A 20,138-nucleotide genomic window follows, 5' to 3' on the forward strand; every position below is an offset into this window, starting at 1 on the left:
TTTTTTTTTTTTTAAATGATATTTTATTTCCTTCCTCATAATTTCACAGAACAAGAAATTTGCATAACAAGAAATAATCAAAATAAGCAATATAAAACATAGATGGCTCTGGTTTTGGATAAACATAGCGCCCTCAAATATCTATGGTTTTCTTTGAAGGCGTCACTGTGTGACATCCTCTAACAGTAGATTCTCCCTAACATTTTTTAATTTTCCCAACCGTTTTTCCATGAAAATATGACATAAGACGGGCTTTAAAAAAAACTTTCAACACTTGGATGTCTGGACTGGGATATAGAGCCAATTCAATGCTTTGAGATGACTTACATTCACCTAAACTGTAATTAAATTGTATTAATATAGTTGGGAGAAGTAAGGAATCGATCAGATAATTTTCCCCCTATTGTTATCATTAATAATGGTCTGTTTTTTACTCAAATTTTCAGATTATCTTTAATTGCACATTTAGCAGTGAAGTCACTACCTTAGCCATTTTGTCTCATCTAAACAATGTTACCAAGTTACTTTAAGTTCAGAGAAGATATAACCTTTATCTATCAAGAATGAATCATATTCTCACAATCACTTCATGAAGTTTTGAACAACCTTATAAATTGGTTTTATCAATGAAAAACATGGAGTCAACTGTAACATTACAAATAATACATTTTATTCAAAAATAGTGAAATATATCTCTTTCAGAGTAAATTAGTTAGTAACCCTCTTATCACAAAACTCGCTAAATTTACAAGTCAAGGTACATCACTCATCTTCAGTTCCATCTTGAAGAAAACTGAGAAGAAAAAAAAACCCTGCAAATTTGAAAAATGTAAATTTGCCCTGTTGAGCTATGTCTGTATAATGCTCATAGATAAGACATACAGTCAAGCCTGTCTCAGTGGCCACCTCTCTATAAAGTCCTCCTTTCTATAGTGGCCACCTTTCTATAGTGGTCATGTATTTTGTCTCACTCGAGAAAGAAATGTGTTGTGGAACCCGTCTTTAAAAGCCACTTGTCTACAAAGGCCACTTTTCTGTTTCCCTAGGGTAGACTTTATAGACAGGTTTGACTGTATATGTAATGACATTTCAAATCATTGCAATCAGGGTGACCCTCACATCAGGAAAAAAATGGCAGAATCGACTGGCAGAATCATACTGAAACCAGTTGCGGTGATCCAACATTTCCTACTGCAACAATGATATTTTGTTCTGTTCTTTATTTTGTCAAAGATATACAGAGTTGGGGTTTAGGTAAGGTTTAAGGTCAGGATTTGGTATTGTGTTTCGTCTGGGGTTGAGTTGGAAGAATGCAGTCATTGTAAACATTTGACCGCAGAGCAATTGTTCCTGGAGTATACATTGTACAGTTGCATGACTGCCAATCTACCTATAGGCTACAGGACACGAGACCGACAGCCCAGAGACTGACAGCCCAAAAGCCTTCGGATAACATTTTTGAAGATACACCAGACTGACATTATTTGTCTCATGGGCCGTCGGTCTTCTGAGATGTCCCGTGAGCTGTATACAACTTGGCCATATTACATTATTCAAATTTCTTTCAAAATAAAGCTGTATTCAGTTCATACATTTCGCCCAGTGGTTCCAAAGATAAATTTTACCAAACCTTAAACTTATCTTGCAGGGGTGCATCCAATATGGCATTTCTATAATTGCATTAAGTAGTGCAAAAAAGGAACATCCAACATGTAATAGGGTCCCTTGTAAGAGTAAAGGCAACAGGAAAAACAAATAAGCATACCATTATATTCCCAAGCTAATTCTTATTGATATTTGAGGAATTTCATCATTTCTAGCCTGTCATCTAGGTACACAGACATTTTTCTTCTTCAATGATCTGTGGTCACTGTGCTACCAGAAAGAAACAAGTACATAAATGTACTTTTTAAATTTCATAAGCACTTCAGAATATTTTGAATAGATAGATGGCGCAATATAAGTATGGTATGTTATTATATTATCATTATTACTATACATGTAGTACGATAGAATTATCCAAAGATAATTTTTAGTTCTCACATTCTGAATAATAATATTAAGCACTATATCTTCAACAAATATAATATAATGTTAACATTAGGCTAGTTACAATCTTAAACCCGCAAAAGGTATATGTACACACACCACCTTCAAACTACATATGTATCATCATATAAATGATAATAAATAAAAAGGATAAATGAGGATGAAATTCACCTTGAGTACTGATTATCTAAATCAGTTTTTGAAGGACTGAATGCTGTGACATTATTCTTTCAGTATCTAAACATTCAAGAAAAACCATAGGATGAAACATCCACCTTTGTATCATTCCTACCATGGCATTGTTTCACAAAACATTTAGGAGTACAAATTCATCAACATCCCATCGAACGAATGATAATTTCAATACACACGTTAACACGTTAATATATCATGGAATGATAGATATCCAATGTTATTTTGTGAAACTTGGCCCCGTATCTTTGTTTTCCTTGCAGAATGCGTTTGAAGTCTGAAAATCAGAAGTTAGCTAAAATTGCAATCATGTAGACAAGCACAGGAAAACGATCCACATGTGGGAACTGCTGTCAATTAACTCTGAACGATAATAACAATACAAAAATTTCTTATATATATATATATATATAACAAGTCTACGAGTAACAATTCTTAGGTAATCCTAAAAATAAATGTATGTGAGACAGCCACTTTTTTCATAGTATTGAGATGAATAAAAAGCAAGAAAATCACAGGTGTCAAAAGGTCGCTTGAAAAAAAATACTGACTAAATAGTGAAGATATAATTGTCCAATTTCGTTGTTTAGTAATCACATTCTAATCTAGTAAATTTAACAAGATCTAATGGATCTTCTGTTCTGTTTATAAAACAACTCAAAATCTAAATAATCTCAACTTACTTTAGGTAATCAACTAAAATCAACTGACATTTGTATGCAAGGCATTAGTGATAGTACATTATAAGCAGCATGTTCACCTTCAAGGGTCCAGGCTAACTTGGCATTAGGGGCATCTCTAAGGGCATCTCTGACTCATCGGAAACTCTACTTTGACTTAGCCATGCCCAGAGAGCTGAATCGATGACAAATACTTGAGGAAATTTTTCGCACTGATACATCATTTAAAACGAAGAATTTTTAACATTGTTTTATAGGAATGTGTGAAACAAAACTAAACTATTTTGGGCACATTGTTAGGAGATCTGAAGGTGTTGAGAAGCAAATACTGCAAGGAGCAGTCGAAGGAAAACGTGGTAGAGGTCGTCCACCAATATCTTGGACTGGTATCAAGAAAGTGTCTGGACAAGGAATGAAAGGTGCAACACAAATGGCAGGTGAAAGAGTTGCATGGCGTGCTCTCGTGAAGACCACAGCAGCGCTTTACAGCGCCACCTGAAGTTGATGATGATGATGAAACAGTTAACCTTCTGCCTACTGAATTCTCTCGTTCTCAAAGGATTAATACAGGTGCCACCTGGTTCCCGGAAGCAAAGGGTTAATAAAGAGGTAATGCTGATCATTTCAAAACATGCAAATTCACAGAACATGAAATTTTATGCTAGTTATAGATCCCATGTGTAGGTAGCACTTCTAACACTTGAAACCTAATCACCGTTTAATGCAGAGTCTGCCCGGTGCTAAAGCTAGCTCGATCCCCCATGTTCTGAAATACATGAATTCAATATTTAGTGATAAGGTTAATGTATCATCAAATCATAAATGTGATGCACTGTACACATAGATGCTATAAAGCACACAAAAAGGCCTTTCCCTTTTATGGCTATATAAATAACCCATCTGAATGTTCTTAAATCCCTCTACTGACGTCAAAGGTCATCTCGACTTGAGGATGACATAGATGATGAAGAAGACCAAGGCGGCAAAAAGAAACAGGTAGAGATAGTGGCAATGGAGTCCCCCCTTGGAGAGGCGTGATAGTCGCCCCATGGTGGCACCAAGAAAGCCACCCGAGGCATCAAACTCTTGGTCCTAAAAGAGGGTTGAAGAAAGTGAATTCAACGGATTAATGCACAATCTTTGCTAATTATATGTTGAATTTATAAACACACACTGTACATTATTTTTTATTTCAAGCATTACAATACGAAATACATTTCATGAATAGGAAGAGACAAAAACTATCACAATAATTCTGTAAGTGGGAGATCAAACATCTCCGCAGGTGACATTTGCTCCAGGGCTCCGAGTCCTAGCTATATTTTATCAAAGATACATATGGACATGTCATGGGTTGTGATTTTAGGCCGTAGGTTATGTTTGGGTATTTTGATTGGGACAGAACAAATTTAGTAATTTATTGAGAGTTAGCAAGTGACTCTGGACCAACTACATGTACCTGCAACCAAAAAATGGAAGAATTCCTCCTTCAAAATGGCTAAATATTACATAAAAATAATAACAAGTAAAAGATCATTCACAATTTGACAAATATCATAAATATGAGAATTAATCACTCACCATATCACTTAAAAGTTTGTTCTGTTCTTTGACTTCATGGCCCATGTCTATACTGAGCTGTAAGATAAAAAAAAAGGTGACCATAGTGCAGTAATTTACAAAAGTTTAAGACTATCAATACAAAATGCATTTACTTGAAGAATTTTTTTCCCCCTGCATGGTTCATCAAAATACATGGGAAGAACTAATATCAACACAAAAAGAAACAAACATGGCAGTAGACTTTAAAAAGGCAATAACTATACAATGATCATAATAATTAACAGTAATACTGCATGGAGAAACATGCAGAAGTTTAAGCCAAACTGTGAAATCATAGCCATCTATTCATGGCTCAAAAGGCATGAGATGGTGTTTATGATTTTCCAGTGCTCCCTTGCTCTTTAGATGACTATTTGAGGGATCTATATCAACAATCCTCTCTAATGATCAAACTACATGGTCATCACAGGAGGATTGGATGACCACGCCTTTCCTGGTCAGAAAAAAAAAAAATCATCTTCTTGAAATTTTGATGTGGTGTGCACGTCAAATATTACCACGGACCTTATGGCTCAAATATGATCTCTTTTTGTCGACTGAGCTTAGTTCCTAATTGCAATACAAAGCTTGATTTTTGTTTCTTTCTTGCTATATCAGTGCTACCTCCATGAAATAGCAACTTAGCCTTCTGACTCCTGTGAACGCATTGAAACCCTACAGAAGTTGGCAGCAACATGAGCAAACGAGATAATCAGTGTCAACACGTAAGTACTTAGTATTGGAGATATAGTAGACAGAACAATAAAATACTTGCAAACACATCGCAGGCCTACCGTTTTTAAAACGCTAACTTTCGATCGAAGGTTTTCGGTGAGGTGCTGGTTCTCTTCCTCAACAGCATTGTAATCTCCATAGCCCTGACTGGTGGTCGGGTTGGTTCCACCTGAAAAGATTATATGAAGTCTTATCATAACAACATAATTTTACATGTTTAAATGACTGGTCCTTTATACGCCAAATGCTCAAGATATAACATATTACTAAAAAATTAATAACTAAGTTTACCCCGACTGTTTTTCTTTTCTTCATGAATTCCAGATCAGACTCTGATCAGAGTGCTCTCTGTGCATGGCAATATTAACCTGTTTATTATGAATATGCATGAGATTAATAACAGCCTGGAGCCACAAATATGAAAACACTTAATAATAAAGGGCGACTCCATGACGTAATGTGTCTAATTTTTTTCCTCCATTTTCTCGTTCAAAAACTGAAAAATTTTCTCTAGATAGGACCATTTACCGGTAATAACTTTCCTGAAACCAGAAAAGATTTGTTTTCATTTATTGATGAAATAAATGTACAAATTGGCTGATCAAAGCAAAAAAGGGCATTAATTAACACCATATTAAATTATACGAATCAACACCCTTCTGGCTCCATATGGATAAAATGTCAAACATCATATGGGGCATGGAGTAGCCATAAAGGATTTACATATATAGCTATACGTAAGTTGATGACTGGATTTGGAAGCAGATGACAGACTCTAAATTTATCAAGAGTTGGATAGTGAGTTATCATCGTTTGTTGAAAACGAAAACTGTAAACTGTAATTGTATAACAAGCACCTAATTTTGACAATCAGGAGCACATGTACTAAGGAGCTAAACATTTCCTTAATGACAAAACCAGTGACAATGGGAGGGGGGGGGGAGGGGCTCCTTATTTTTGTCTCTGAACCAATGCTCATAGTCTCTTGCTTTAATTATAATATCCTGTATTTGAGTGCCCCATGAGACCAAATTGAGACTTTTTTGAGGCACAATTCCAGGCAAGGTGTGCACCAAAGAAAATGAGAATCTAGTGATATTACCAGCATTGACATACCGGGTATATGGCTCTTTACGGTATCACTAAATAAAATTGTCATAACATATTTTTCATTTTTGGGGTGAAGTACATGGAAAAAAGTAGTCCAGTATGTCATATATGTCTAGGACACGTTGCACAATATCTGCCTGGAGGGGGCGGGGGAAGGTTGGAAATTAAAACACTTGGATATACCACCATATCAAGACAAAAACTGATCAGAAAACTATGGAGATGAGAGAAAGGGAAATGCAAGTGGAAACAATGGAGATGAGAGAAAGTGAAATGCAAGAAAGAGAAAAAGAAAGAAAGAAAGAGAAAGAGAAATGCAAGTGGAAACAAATTCAAATCTGGATTACTGGACTTGACCCTGACCTACCTCCTCCTGCTGCCCGTCTCATGGTTGAAAGAGAAGTGTCTGATGCAGAACTTCAAGATTAACGTCACTGATGGATCACTGACACCCGGCCCTGTCAATTATTGTCTTGCTTTCCAGGTGTTGGTTGTTATCTCAATTCCTTGGTTCTAGGAGTAGGAGCCTTTGAAAGAGCTAGTCTGAGCTTGCACTAAATCTTGATATTTTCATGAATTTAAAGAAAGGAGAAGAGTAAGAAGATAAATCATATTGTATTTACTACATATACGATATAGACCCTATGCTTATTTCGCATTGCCAATGTGATGATGACTTTATGACAATAGCACAAGGCACACTCTTAGAGTGTTGCTGAATTCAGCAAACTCCCCACACATGCATGCCTGTTATTATTTAAGATAATACATTAAAACTAATAGCTATGGTCTGAATTCAACATCAAATCGGCAACGTGAAACAGCCTTTTTCAAACACCACTGATCACCACATCATGATCGTTAGGGTCGACTTCAGTACTTGCATTTGATTAACATCGCGAACTATTGAGTCTTCGCAGATGCAGAGGTAAGCATTTTTGTCATGCGAATTGCAGTTTAATCATCTGGAACACATCACCTGGCATGCAGCATGCAGGTAAGCTAAAACTGCAAAAAAAAAAAAAGAATCTCTAGCCTCTAGGCCTAAATCTAAGATCTATTACAAATTTCCTTTTGAATTTTGGGGGCCTGGGGGGAGGGGTAGAATTTCTTGATCAATTTAAAAGTGTGCTGCACAGAAAGAAGACTCCTCCAGCGAACGCTGACGGTAGTTTGCAAGATTTTTTGTGTGCCACAAGCACAGTGCCAGAATGTATTTTATGTTCACAATCACATTTGTGTTTTTGTTTACTGCCCCCACACTGTAAATTAACAAGTGCTTTGTCGGCGCTTGTTCAGAAACCTATCCAAAATATGACCCGTAACTCGGGCGTGGAGATACCCTACTAAAACATACCCAAAATGAAGTAAATATTCATTAAATGTCCAAATAAAGATCATGAGTTAAAAGTCGATATGTTTATTACCTGTTTGGTGTCAATTTTCTAGTTATTTTTGGAGTATTTTTCCGAAAAGCATTGATTTTAGTATGCACTTTTTTACAGGTTTCACAGCAAACCGCTGCACAATACAAGTGCATACTGATGATGGTGGGTTGCAGGCGGGCGTGCGCCTGTGTGAAGTTATCAGCCGTAATGAGGATCTGAGACATTACGGTAGATATCTTCACCAAGGCGCGCGCCCGCTCGCAATCCACCATCGGTATGCACTTGTATTGTGGAGCGGTTTGCCGTGAAACCTGTGAAAAAGTGCATACTAATATCAACGTTCTCCTGAAAAAACTCAAAAAATAACAAGAAATTGACAAAAAACGGGGAATAAACATATCAACTTTTAACTCATGATCTTTATTTAGACATTTAGACCTAATGAATATTTATTTCATTTTGGGTATGTTTTAGTAGGGTATCTCCACGCCTGAGTAATGGGTCAAATTTTGGATAGGTTTCTGAACAAGCGCCGCTTTCTTTGTACACACACCATTCCAGCAATTCATGACACTGCACTCCTTGTAGTTACTCACTTCACCTACTATCCCAGTATAGCTTCCTGAGTGAGCTGCCAAAGGGATTACACAACCAAGTACGGTACCAAGTAGGCTACCGCTACAGAGCGCGCAGCTGCTAGCTGCAATGCATGCCAATGCAATGCCAATGACCATGGCATCACCCCGGCTGTGTCCTAGGCCTGCAGCCCTCCGACAGCCCGGTCGTAATTTGGAGGACAGCGAGCGAGTAGGCACTCTCAGATAACAAAAGCGATCAAAAGGTCATGCCATCCTGGTTTAGAAACTTTACAATAACAACATGCAGATGATAAGGTTATTGACTTACAACATTCAGCTCTCGAGCTCTCTGTCTTAATAATGACATGAAATTCTTCCAAAAAAGCAAAAACAAGTAGTATCGGCTGTGCCCTGTTTACAAAAGTACACGTAGCAGAAAAGATAATAAACTTAGACGACAGTTTTTCGACTAACACGTAGCAAGTTGAACCTAGCCGTCAAGATCATGAACCAATAATTTTCAAAACTAATCTGATTTGATTTGATTTGATTTGATTGGTTTTTGTAGTTACTTTTCATGTTGATTGTTGAAAATGAGAGTTAATAAACTACCCTTCAGGATTTCTAAAGGGCATATTATTTTCATTTGAACACCCATCAAAATAGACTCATGTCAATTAATACTCAATTTTTGTTAAAGATTATAACTATAAATAAAAATATGAAGCAAAGGAAACTGTGTTCAACAACAGTCTAGGTCCTAGGTCATAGTAACCATACAACCTAATCAAGTGAATAGTGAAAATTCAAGAAGTAAATCAGAGGTTACAATTAAGGATCATAATAATGTGACGGAAAAGAAGAAAGCCCTGTAGAGAATTAAGTGAGAGAGAAACATATCATGTCATTAAGAAGACTAGAATAGGTGGTATCAGTAATTTGGAGGATTTTTCTATACAGAAGAGAAGCATTCATAGTTGAAAATTTAGTGCTTGGAAAATTATGCCCAAACATGAAAATAAGGCCAATTCATATCTACTTAACCCTTTCAAAAATAAATAAATAATAATAATAAATATAATAAATAATACCCCCAAAATATACACAGTACTACCCTACCTCAGCTTAAAATAACATGCTTAATGAGATTAAACCTTACTCTAATTTAGTGGACCATTTGCTTCATGACCTTAAAAAAATCTAAACCAGGAGTAGACTTACCATGGCAAATCAATTGAGTATACTTTTCCCCACAGGACGCTTGATATTTTGGCTCAATTGTCGGCTGGACGATTTCTGACCGAGGGCTGGTTGATCGTCAAAAAGTAATATTAAACAAACAAAAATACAGGAAATATCCTTAGGCAAAGTGCAATCTTCTTTTGCTTATTTGTCTCACACTCATTCAAAGAATTTTTCAGCTTTCTTCTTTTCTTTCATTTTAATCATTCAATCATGGTCGTTGTTGTTATAAACCCTTCCAATTATCATTCTGTACAATAACCCATTACATGTAAGCAACCTTTCCATTCTTTATTTGTGATGTAATAATGATGTAGCCGGGACATACACGCCAAACTCTGTGCAGGGGCATCTCAAGTCTATATGCTTTTAAATCTTTCCCATTTTATGTTTTACATTAAAAGTAACAAAATAAACATAGTTCATTCTCTTTCATCCTTCTTTATAGTGCAAAACACTATAGTTTCCACAAATGTTAATATCAAAGAAATGATATTAGATTGGCGAGCACCGTGAAAAATAAGACCTCTATATGACCAAAAACACAAACACTGGGCCAGTGTTCATGGTTTTCTAGAAGTGTTGCACTGAAGAGTAATATTGAATTACTTAAGTGTTTGAAACTTTATAGCATTTAAAGTCATTGACTTTTTTTTACAAATTTGAATATCAGAGATATGATATTGACAAGGACTATTAACAGTAATGGTTGAATAATTAACACCATAATCAATGGGACTGCTTAAAAAGTATTACACAGAAGAAAATGTTGTGTTATATATGATTTAAATTCATTTACTTTTATTCTGCTATTTTCATACGTGTATATAACACATGCATAGTCATATAATTTCATTTTTCATTCAACATAAACATTTCCATTACATTGCAACATGGTACTTGTACAAAATATACAAACTGGATTCCAATTTTGATTTTTTTTTTTTGATGGGCAAAATATATATTCAGTAATATAACTTACACAAATTTCAAATGATTTCACACAATTTCATGAAATAATAATAATTGTGTTTGTAAGTTAAAATCTGTTTTAAAAAATTGTGCTTGAATTGAAAATTTCAGGGAAATAGGATTTTTGCTGTAATTACTTGTTTCCTACTTTAGGCACACAAAAGAAAATGACTAAATTATTCCAAAAAAATCAATTTCAGAAAAAATGTCATGCTATCGTTTTCTTCTTTCAAGAATAAAACATATTTATTTCTTCATATCTCTGCCAATACATAGATTAAAAATTTCATAAAATCCCTAAAAATGCCAAACATTTCCATTGAGTACCCATTTTAGTTGTTTTCAGTAGGCCTAACTACATGAAGGAATATGAAAAAGAAACGCACAAACACACATACAGAATGCTAAAGGTTAATGAAAAATGTAATAACTGAGAAATTCAACAAACAGATTTCAGATTAATTTCTACAAAGTTAAAGGCCCACTGCACTACTGGTAGCTACTTGCGCCCTCTATATAACAAACAATGCCTAATCGGTGACCATTGGTCCCCCATGATCCTCTTTTTCTTATGTTAACTGAGAGCTGAGTTGACGAGATAACCACATGTCAAGTGACCTTGTAGAGCGGTTTAATCCCTCCTGTAAACTACGGCAGATAAGCTTTAAAATGTGAGTAAAATGAAGGACTGGAGTTCAACAAATTCTGGATTAGGCCTTCAAGTAGTACAGTAGTTGTGTTGGAGGGGGGGGGGGGCGGAATGACAGCTCCTACCTAACAGTATGTGGGATGTGCCATTGACCTCAGGTCGAATGTTAACTACATTTACAAAGCACATGATCTGAGTAACAAACCTATATTGAAGTTCTCCTTTAAAACTTCTATATAACTATTTCACAATTCCTCCTATCTTTTTCATAATTGCACACAATATATTACATGTCTTCAAATTGTCGGAATAAGATTAAAGGGGAACATAGGTTTCATCATGAATCGCAGGTAAGATGGAATTGTAACTTTTGGGTTTCACCTACATGTATCATGTGAGAGATCATTACATTCCTCCAAATTCCTTCGTGCTCTGGCAGTTCATTCAAGACTCATTCATACAGTTAACAGCTAAATTATTCATACCCGTAACAAGTTTTGTCATTTGTTTAATTATGTGAAAATTTGATTTTGCCCAATTTATTTTTCCTGAGAATGTGATATTCAAGCTTACATCAAAAAGTATTCAACAAAGACCCTAATTCAACCAGTCCACCTTTCATTCTTGAATTATGAAAAACACAAAAAAAAACTGTTTACAAAGGTTATGAATAATCTAGTTTTCAATATGCCATGGTAAACTGCACTTGTTTTATTTTCTTTTTTACTACATGAATAGCAAGTGGGGATGAAAATCATGATCATGAAACAACAACGGCCCAATGAATACACAGTTATCTGTATTTCATAAGGTTTGAAAAATGGGAAGTCCAGTACGATTAAGTAGGCTAAAAAGACAATACCTGAGGTAAACTGCTACGGCAGCATATGTGAACAAGCTTCAATTCATTTCAATACTGAATCCTCACATTCCTATTGGTTTTACACAGGAACCACTCATTTCCAGGAGGTAATGGGTTAAGGGCCAGATTTCATCACAGATTAAAGGGATCGTTTAACAATGTTAAATCTGAGATACATGGCCCTACGTGTTATCAGTGTCTGTGATATGGTGTAATATTGAAGCCCTAAAAAAATTGCGCTTCAAAATGATCAAGAAGTGCCTCAAAAAAGTAAAAATCTTTGAGTGACCGGTTTTACCATACTTGTTTTCCCCAATAGACTGTAGTGTTATGAAAACCGTCAGGCGAACGGTTTTCAAAATTTGTAATTCCAATCATAAATATCTTGATAATCAGACAGGCGATCGGCTTGTAAAAGTCATGGGGTTCCTGACTGACCTAAGGTTTATAATTATCATTGCATCATGAGTAAAATCCAGAATTTTGTTTCAGAATCTGAGACAAAGTTACCGGATCCCTTTAAAAGAGAGTTAGAATTCATTTTCTTTGGTAGTCTATTTCAGATCATCAGAGGGTCAAGAGGCTCGTCATAAAGCACATGTGAGATGGAATCTGTGTTCTTTGGTGGTCCATTTCAGATTAGAAGGGTCAATGGGTTCTTCTAAAGACTTCTCAGAGTAGACCACTTCTCCTGCAGCATCTACAGTTATCACAGTGCTAGACCTGTCAAAATCAACAGATGTAAACAAAACAAAAAACATTAACGTCATTATTGTTATTAACATTATTCATTCAGCACTAGATAAAATCAAGAAAAAGGTGAATACAAAACAACAGTAAGGTTTGGAGTGAGTCACATAGATGCTGGTAAATGAAATATATTACGGTAAATGAAATAAATAGCTATAACATGAAAGTCTTCTTTCCAATCCATGTGACTTTACATAAATAAATAGCACAGAATAGCAAGATACAACAAATCAAGCAAAATTTCACTTAAATTGTATCATAATGTGAAAGAGGATGACATTTAGGACACATTTCTGCTAGGAATTTCAAAACAAATGTGTTTGAAGTTGAATATTGATGGAAGAATATTATGTATTTTGTTATTAATATTTGTCTTCAAACACATTTTTTTTTTTTTTTTTTTTTTTTTTTGGGGGGGGGGGGGGGCGAAATCTTTGCAGAAAGGTGTCTTAAATGAAATCCTCTTTCACATTATGATAAAATTTAAGTAAAATTTTGCCATCAAATTTGTGGGGCTCCCAACACTTCAGAGGGGCTTTAAACCAGGTTTAACTGCCTTCAAGAAATGGGCCTATGAGAAGAAATACAAAAGATGCATAAAATGATGGTTTCATACCTTGTTCCATAGACTGGTGACCAAACATGTACCATCTGTGGCAGTACTGCTCTCATTTCTTCTATAGTCATCCCAGGTTTGAATTTAAACTGTTCACCATTCAACCTAAAAGATAGGATATACACACATGAATGTTGAATTCATCTGTGACGTCAGGGGGGTCCAGCCGGCGGCAGGGGAGGGGGCCAAAGAGGGAGCCCAATTCGTGAGAGAATATTTACTGGCGAAACAGCCAGCCGGTGAATAAGCGGGAGGGGGTGGGGGGGGGGGGGGGGGGGTAGTGAGCACTAATGTTGTTTTGGCCCTCGGAAATTTGAAAAGTTGCACCCCTCCCCCCCTTAAGCGCCAGGGGAGGGGGCCCATCTCAAAAAAAAGGGGAAAATTAACATGTTTTTAACTGTATTTTTTTCCCATCCGCCACTGTGTGATGTTGATATACTATACATCACCATAATGTACCGGTATATATTTTCAAAAAAATACATCACATGTTCAAAAAATTATGCAAGTGTTTGTGATCTAGTAGTTTTCTTCCTATTCAGTCTCATATAAAATATATTAAAGGCTGCTGCACAACAAACAACACAACTACTCCTGGACTTTGTGATAAATTACAATGTTTGTATGACAATTGGGAACTCAATTAGGGAGAAGTCATATTTTCTGAAATCTTATGCAATCAGACTAATTCTATTTCTTTTAAATTCCATTCATAGTCAGGTCATAAGTTATGCGATGGACTGTTAAAAAAAAGAGAACATTAGACTGGTGCAAAGTCCTCCTCATTACACTCAACTTACAATTCACAGGTTTCCAAAACGCTGTGAAGTTTCTTGAGAAGATCTTCTGACGACAGACCACTGGAGCTGTTAATAATCTCCTCAAGGCTCGTCTTCAGATGATTTGCCTTTGGCCACGGTTTTTCAAGAGTGGAATTTGAAACCCCAAAGATGCCTGCAGAAGGAACACATGATGCAAATATAAGAACACATGAAGATGAAGATGAAGATTGTTCATTGTCATCCAGTAAATTCACAGGATCAAATAAAAAAAGATATTTTAATTTGTTTTCCGTCATACTCTTTAATGATTATTCTACAGAATGCCTGGTAATTATTGTTTGTTTTAAAGGTCTATTTTGTACATTGCAGCTAAGAGATTGGAATGTTATATTAATCAAATATTTAAGTTACAATTCATGGCCAGGATCCGGGGGGAGGATTAGGGGGTCTGCTCACCTACGGCTGATAGAGACAGAACCAACATAACACCCAGCAAGATCAAAGAAAATAAGATTACATGCTAACCTGGCTGCAGCTTTTGCGGTGGCTTGCTTGATTTATTGCTGTAATAAGCAGCATCCCCATTGCTTTAGAAAGAAGAGAGTAAGAAAAAGAAAAAAATAATAATAATAAAAATAGTGTACCAAATAGGATGTCAGAGAATGAAGTAAACGATTGAAGGTGACATTACTTCTCGATTCGTCTCCTGTATTTGTAACCATTTTGGAAGTTTATACTATAATGAGCTGGGAAAAAAAGCATATACAAAATGTAAACCAAAGCAAAGCATATCTTTAATGATGGTTTAAAAGACACATACCATATTCATGGACAAAAAAGTCAATTTTAAACAACAGGCATCGCAAAAAATTCATGTAGAATGAATTATACACATTATACGCATTATACACAATGGATCCATACATTCTTAATCATTAATATTTTCTCTTTCCATAACTGTTTTTTAAAATCTATTTCTAAATATATAATGCCCTTCAGTATACGCACCTGATATCTAGAGTGAAGAGATTAAATCCATTATAATCTTCTCCATATTCTGCGATTTTCTTTAGATAGTCATCAGTTGTCTGCTCCCCTGTCAGGAAATCTGACACCAGAGCTCCTGGTAACAGAGATATAATATATAATATCTTCATTTATAAAGCCAATAACTATGTGGATATATTCTACTGCGCTGTAAGAGCTCGTAAATGCTGTGCTATACATGCTACATGAACAAGTGAGTTTTCAGATACTGAAGATACTGAAGCTTGTACATTAATAGGTGTCAAGTTAAAGAGTGTTGAATTTTAATTTTTAGTTGTGACGTGGCCTCTTCTTTGGCACACTTTCTACGATACATAATAAAGCCTCCTTCCCCGTATCTGAAATGTTCTATCATTTATACAGAATTTCAAAACTGTGCTAAAAAAAAAAACCATTTTTCAAGTCTTACTAAGAACATGTACCACTTTTACATCAAGGCTTTCATTTTGTGGAAGGCCTATGTTCCATTATAACATCATAGTAAATGTGAATCAAGTAAATGTATAAATGTTAAACTAGTATCAGAATTGTTTATTATGTTTAATGCACCATGGTTATTTTGAAAGTGTTGTTCTAGCTCTCTATTGGTCATAAGTAGCATTATACCTAATGTCTGCAAGAACAACAGGAACATGGCACCTAAAGTCGTAGTATTAGGGACCTTAAAAATGTGTCTTCTTCTTCTCCTATGTACCCTTGTTCTCAGTCTTCTTTTCCTTCTCTTTCTTCTTCTCCTTCTCTTTTTATCCTACCACTTTTTTCTCCTTCTTCTTATCATCTTCATTGTAATCACTACTACATGTATTATTATTATTATCATTATTATTATTATCATTATCATTGTTATTATTATTATCATTGTTATTATCCTTATCATTGTTATTATCATTATCATTATTATTATCATTATCATTATTACTATCATCATCATTATTAATATCATTATCAAAAAAAGATTTCCAGCTTACCTCTGCCCTTGGCATCATCTCTGATACCACCAGGATTGAAGATGTTAAGAATGACCGCTAACCTTCCCTTTTTACTCATTCCAAGCCATGTCCCTCCTTCCTTTCCTGGATTCATATCAACACCTGAAAGATGAGAAAAATTCACATAAAAATTCCATACATTTATCTGTCAATCTCAAGTAATCTAATATGATCATGTGAATTTAAGTTTTCATCATCATCTCATCATCGTTTAGAGTCCATTTGTCCCACTTTGTGGGTTGGACATTTTATTTTTTTAACAGCCGCCTTCCAAGCTTTCCTGTCTGTGGGATCCACACGACCGACACCTGATGTTTTGGCATCCTCTTCGATGGCTTCCCTCCAAGTTTTCCGGAATTTTCATCATGCAGGGACCACTATACAAATGTTGACTGCTTTGAGGGGCACGGTGAAAACTATGGCCCGAGGTGAGCTCGGAACTGTGCTGTTCCCCCGAGACGATAGTCGAGGGGCATTGTGCAGTTGCGAAATGCGAGATCATCGAGAGCCATGGTTTTTAACCCTGAAGCAAAAAAGAAGCAGTCAACATCTGTTTTATAGACCACATCCTTCGTGAGCTGTGATTTTAAAGACAAATGAAATACGGCACCGTAACGTAATTTTCATTGATTGCTCTTTAGAAATTTTGTTCGGTGTACAATTTTTGTACATGTATGAAATGTTGCCGGCAGCGTGCCTGCGTAGCTAAATTGCCATAGCTACATGTACGTGCGCGCGCGTTCAAAGACATAATTCTATGCCCGGTCAATATTTTTCACTATACCGCCCTGCAGTCCGAAGTGAATTTCATGCCCGCAAAATTGGACCAATCAGAGGCCGAGATTCCAGAGTCTGAATTTGAAGGTTTCCACCGACTTGCAATTTATTCTCATATTTGGTTTGGACGGGGTGTGCCACTCAAGCCTCGAAACCCCTACCCATTTTTAAAGGTAAAGACCAGTATTGGAAACGCCCCAATTTCAAAAAATGAAATGGAAGCTCTTATTACCAATCATGTGAAAGAATATGTTTTGACTAATACATGATGATAAAAATTTTGCCGGGAAACCGCCTACTAATTGATATATTTGGTAAATTAGTTTATCTATTGGTGTGTGAGAGATAAACCCACGTGTCGCACATGTGTGCATAGTCCCATATACATCTTTTTGTGTACAGTGTTTGTAACTTTACGAAGACTGGGCCAAATTTCTTATCATTTTGATGATTCCAGAACCTTGCAGTAGGTCTGCACACCAATACTTATATGCTAGATGATCATCCTTTTCTGATCGATTCCACAACGTTTATTTCACAATGCAATCGCATGACCATAATTGGTCTTTATCTTTAAAGTAGATATTCATTGATTTTAAAAACTAACTTTATTTTCATTATTGCAAAGTTGAAACTTTGAATTCGACAAGGTTACCAAAATTCAATGCTTGGAAACATTTCAAAGTAATGATTATTATAAATTACAAAACGCTTAAATACAGCCCCGGCATAGCACCTGAAGAGCTCTCCAGAAGCTGCTGAGATGTGTGAGATCACAGTATGGACATGCTTTGCACTTTAAAGCAGACGATGTCCCATGACATCTCACACATTTCCAGTGCCTGTGTTTTCATCTTCTCTTGAGTTCTTTCTCTTACTTCACTACCGTCAGGCTAAATGTACAATCTATTGCCTCACTCTAAACCCGCGCATGGTTTTATTTTGATGACAAATGCAGCGATACAAAAATAAAGGATTCTGTCGCCATTGTATATTCAGCTGCACACACCGCGGTATGTTCGATGTTTCAAGAGGGAACAAATGCTGTCCTTAATATCATTCCGGGTGTTTTTCAATTTTAAAGTCTGGTTTCTTTGATTGTTAATTAACCCCTATCCTGTGTATTTATAAGCAAAAGATTTTAGTTATCAGAATCGGGTCATATCCCCTTTTGAATGGTTTGACATGCCATTACATTTATATACACTAAACTAATTATAATTCGACAAATAATAGCTTTGCAATTCTATTCGTTCTTCATGGGATGTCGTCTGCTTGGGCAGTATTGGTCCATAAGTGACGTCATTAAAACATCATTATTTTTCCAGCGAATCTCTCGTATATCCCAGCTGCTATGGAGGTGGTTGTATTTGTATAAATCACCCGATATGTAGTTGACCTAAAACTTGTACGATGGCCATCTGTTAGTTTACTAGTTTCTAGTGATACATTTATAGTTGACATAGACTATTTGTGATTTTCTTTGAATTTCACTCTTGAAGGTTATTTGGGGGAAATTTCCTCGAAGGCCCATTTTTCACAATTTTCGGGTGTTAGAGTGAAGGAGGGGGTAATCGACCAGCTTCAGTTTTCGGCCGATTGGTTGGATGCATGGTAACATCCCTTTAAAATACATCGCATAATAGCATATCACATATCCCACACATACCATACCATCCCAGAGTCACTGATGAACCACATTTGCAATGAAAAATATATCCTATATATATATATATAATGCGATGTAATCGGCGGTCCCGCTACCCGAATCTGAAAAATTGAGTATCTTACGCGTATCTGTATTTTTATGGGTACCATAAAATGAGCTTTATTTCAAGTATTTTTTAGATTAAAAGCCCGATTTTGTGCCAGTCGCAAGCTCAAAAGTATCTCACCGCATGTATTAAATCAATGCAGCCGGACACCACAACGCACACATGATATCTCTATCTAATTCAGATTCCAATTTCCGATCACTGCAGTACTAGTTTTCGGCCTGGTGAGCTCCGCCCGCTAGTACTATAGATCAGCGCAGAAACGCACAGCGCGCGCGCTTCCTATCGACTTTGTACATGCGGCCGAAAACTGGTTCACTATGCCAATAACTGACTCCAAAACAGTGAAAATTGAAATGAATATTGTCATGGCAATTCGTGATTTTTTTTCTGGGATTCTTTGTTTGTTTAAATAATAATAATATTTGCTTCATGATTTGAACAAGAAATGATAATAAATAGGAAGTAAAGGGTCCAACAAATAGGATTTTGTCTTAAGTGGCCGAAAACCCCCTCCTTTACTCTATTCACCGTTTGCCAATGCCATGCAAAAACCAGAACATTTTGGAAATTGTGAAAAAGTGACCCATTAGCTAGAGCAACACACCCCCGTATGTCTTATGTAAGTACCTCCCTCCCCCTCCCCCCTCCCACCGGTCCCGGCCCAGCAACCCCTCCCCCTCTGTTCCCAGAACTAAAAGATCTACATCTACATCACGTTTAACAATACATGGGACTGAAGTAACTTACCACCAACAATATCAGGATGATCAGTCCAGAAATGGGCAGCTTTGGTGGGTCGGTTGAGAAATTCATCCCTGTTGAATATCATAACGAATCTGTAGCCACCAGCAGATGGATTCGCATTGATGTAGAACGCTGTAACACACATTTCTTGATTTTTGTTGGAGATAAAACTTAGAAGATTTCATCGAACCTGTTGATTGTCGCCCTCAACGCGCCCTACTATACGTGTTTCGTAATCCGCGAATCTGATTGGATGAAAGTTCGTATGGTGCGTATTATGCATAGAGATATATACTTAATAAGTGTTTAGTAGTATATATCTCTATGGTATTATGGTAACTTTCTTCGTGATTTTCCTAAGTTTTGAGTTTTCCCTTTTGGGTACTTATTTTTTCCTTTTTAGGCCGGAGAGGGTGGAGCACATGCCCATGTACCCATCCCCCCCCCCCCCCCCCCTGCTCTGGATCCGCCACTCCAACCCTTATCGGGCTCTTGTCGTGATCTTTGGACGCTTAAATCTTCAATATTTACTTTTGATCGGTAAAATTGTTGTCATGCATATGCATACAGTTATCATCACTTTGATTAGTCTGTTT

The 20,138-nt window shown here is 36.3% G+C and overlaps 2 protein-coding genes across 2 annotated transcripts; both read right to left on the minus strand.

The window, feature by feature from the left end:
- Positions 1 to 648: 648 nt before the first annotated feature.
- LOC115926644 (BET1 homolog) lies at positions 649 to 8,789 on the minus strand. Its single transcript, XM_030991595.1, has 5 exons — positions 8,663 to 8,789; positions 6,736 to 6,928; positions 5,318 to 5,427; positions 4,503 to 4,559; positions 649 to 4,013 (listed from the first exon to the last, which is right to left on the minus strand). Exons 2-5 carry the CDS (start codon positions 6,755 to 6,757, stop codon positions 3,858 to 3,860), a joined length of 345 nt encoding a protein of 114 aa, XP_030847455.1. The 5' UTR covers positions 6,758 to 6,928; positions 8,663 to 8,789; the 3' UTR covers positions 649 to 3,857.
- Positions 8,790 to 12,520: 3,731 nt separating this feature from the next.
- On the minus strand, positions 12,521 to 19,706 carry LOC115926645 (transport and Golgi organization protein 2 homolog). Its single transcript, XM_030991596.1, has 7 exons — positions 19,546 to 19,706; positions 16,223 to 16,345; positions 15,216 to 15,330; positions 14,733 to 14,794; positions 14,226 to 14,379; positions 13,426 to 13,530; positions 12,521 to 12,782 (listed from the first exon to the last, which is right to left on the minus strand). Exons 1-7 carry the CDS (start codon positions 19,685 to 19,687, stop codon positions 12,647 to 12,649), a joined length of 837 nt encoding a protein of 278 aa, XP_030847456.1. The 5' UTR covers positions 19,688 to 19,706; the 3' UTR covers positions 12,521 to 12,646.
- Between the last annotated feature and the right edge of the window lie 432 nt (positions 19,707 to 20,138).

This window comes from Strongylocentrotus purpuratus, unplaced genomic scaffold (assembly GCF_000002235.5).
Source record: "Strongylocentrotus purpuratus isolate Spur 01 unplaced genomic scaffold, Spur_5.0 spur5_scaffold_2, whole genome shotgun sequence".
NCBI lineage: Eukaryota > Metazoa > Echinodermata > Echinoidea > Camarodonta > Strongylocentrotidae > Strongylocentrotus > Strongylocentrotus purpuratus.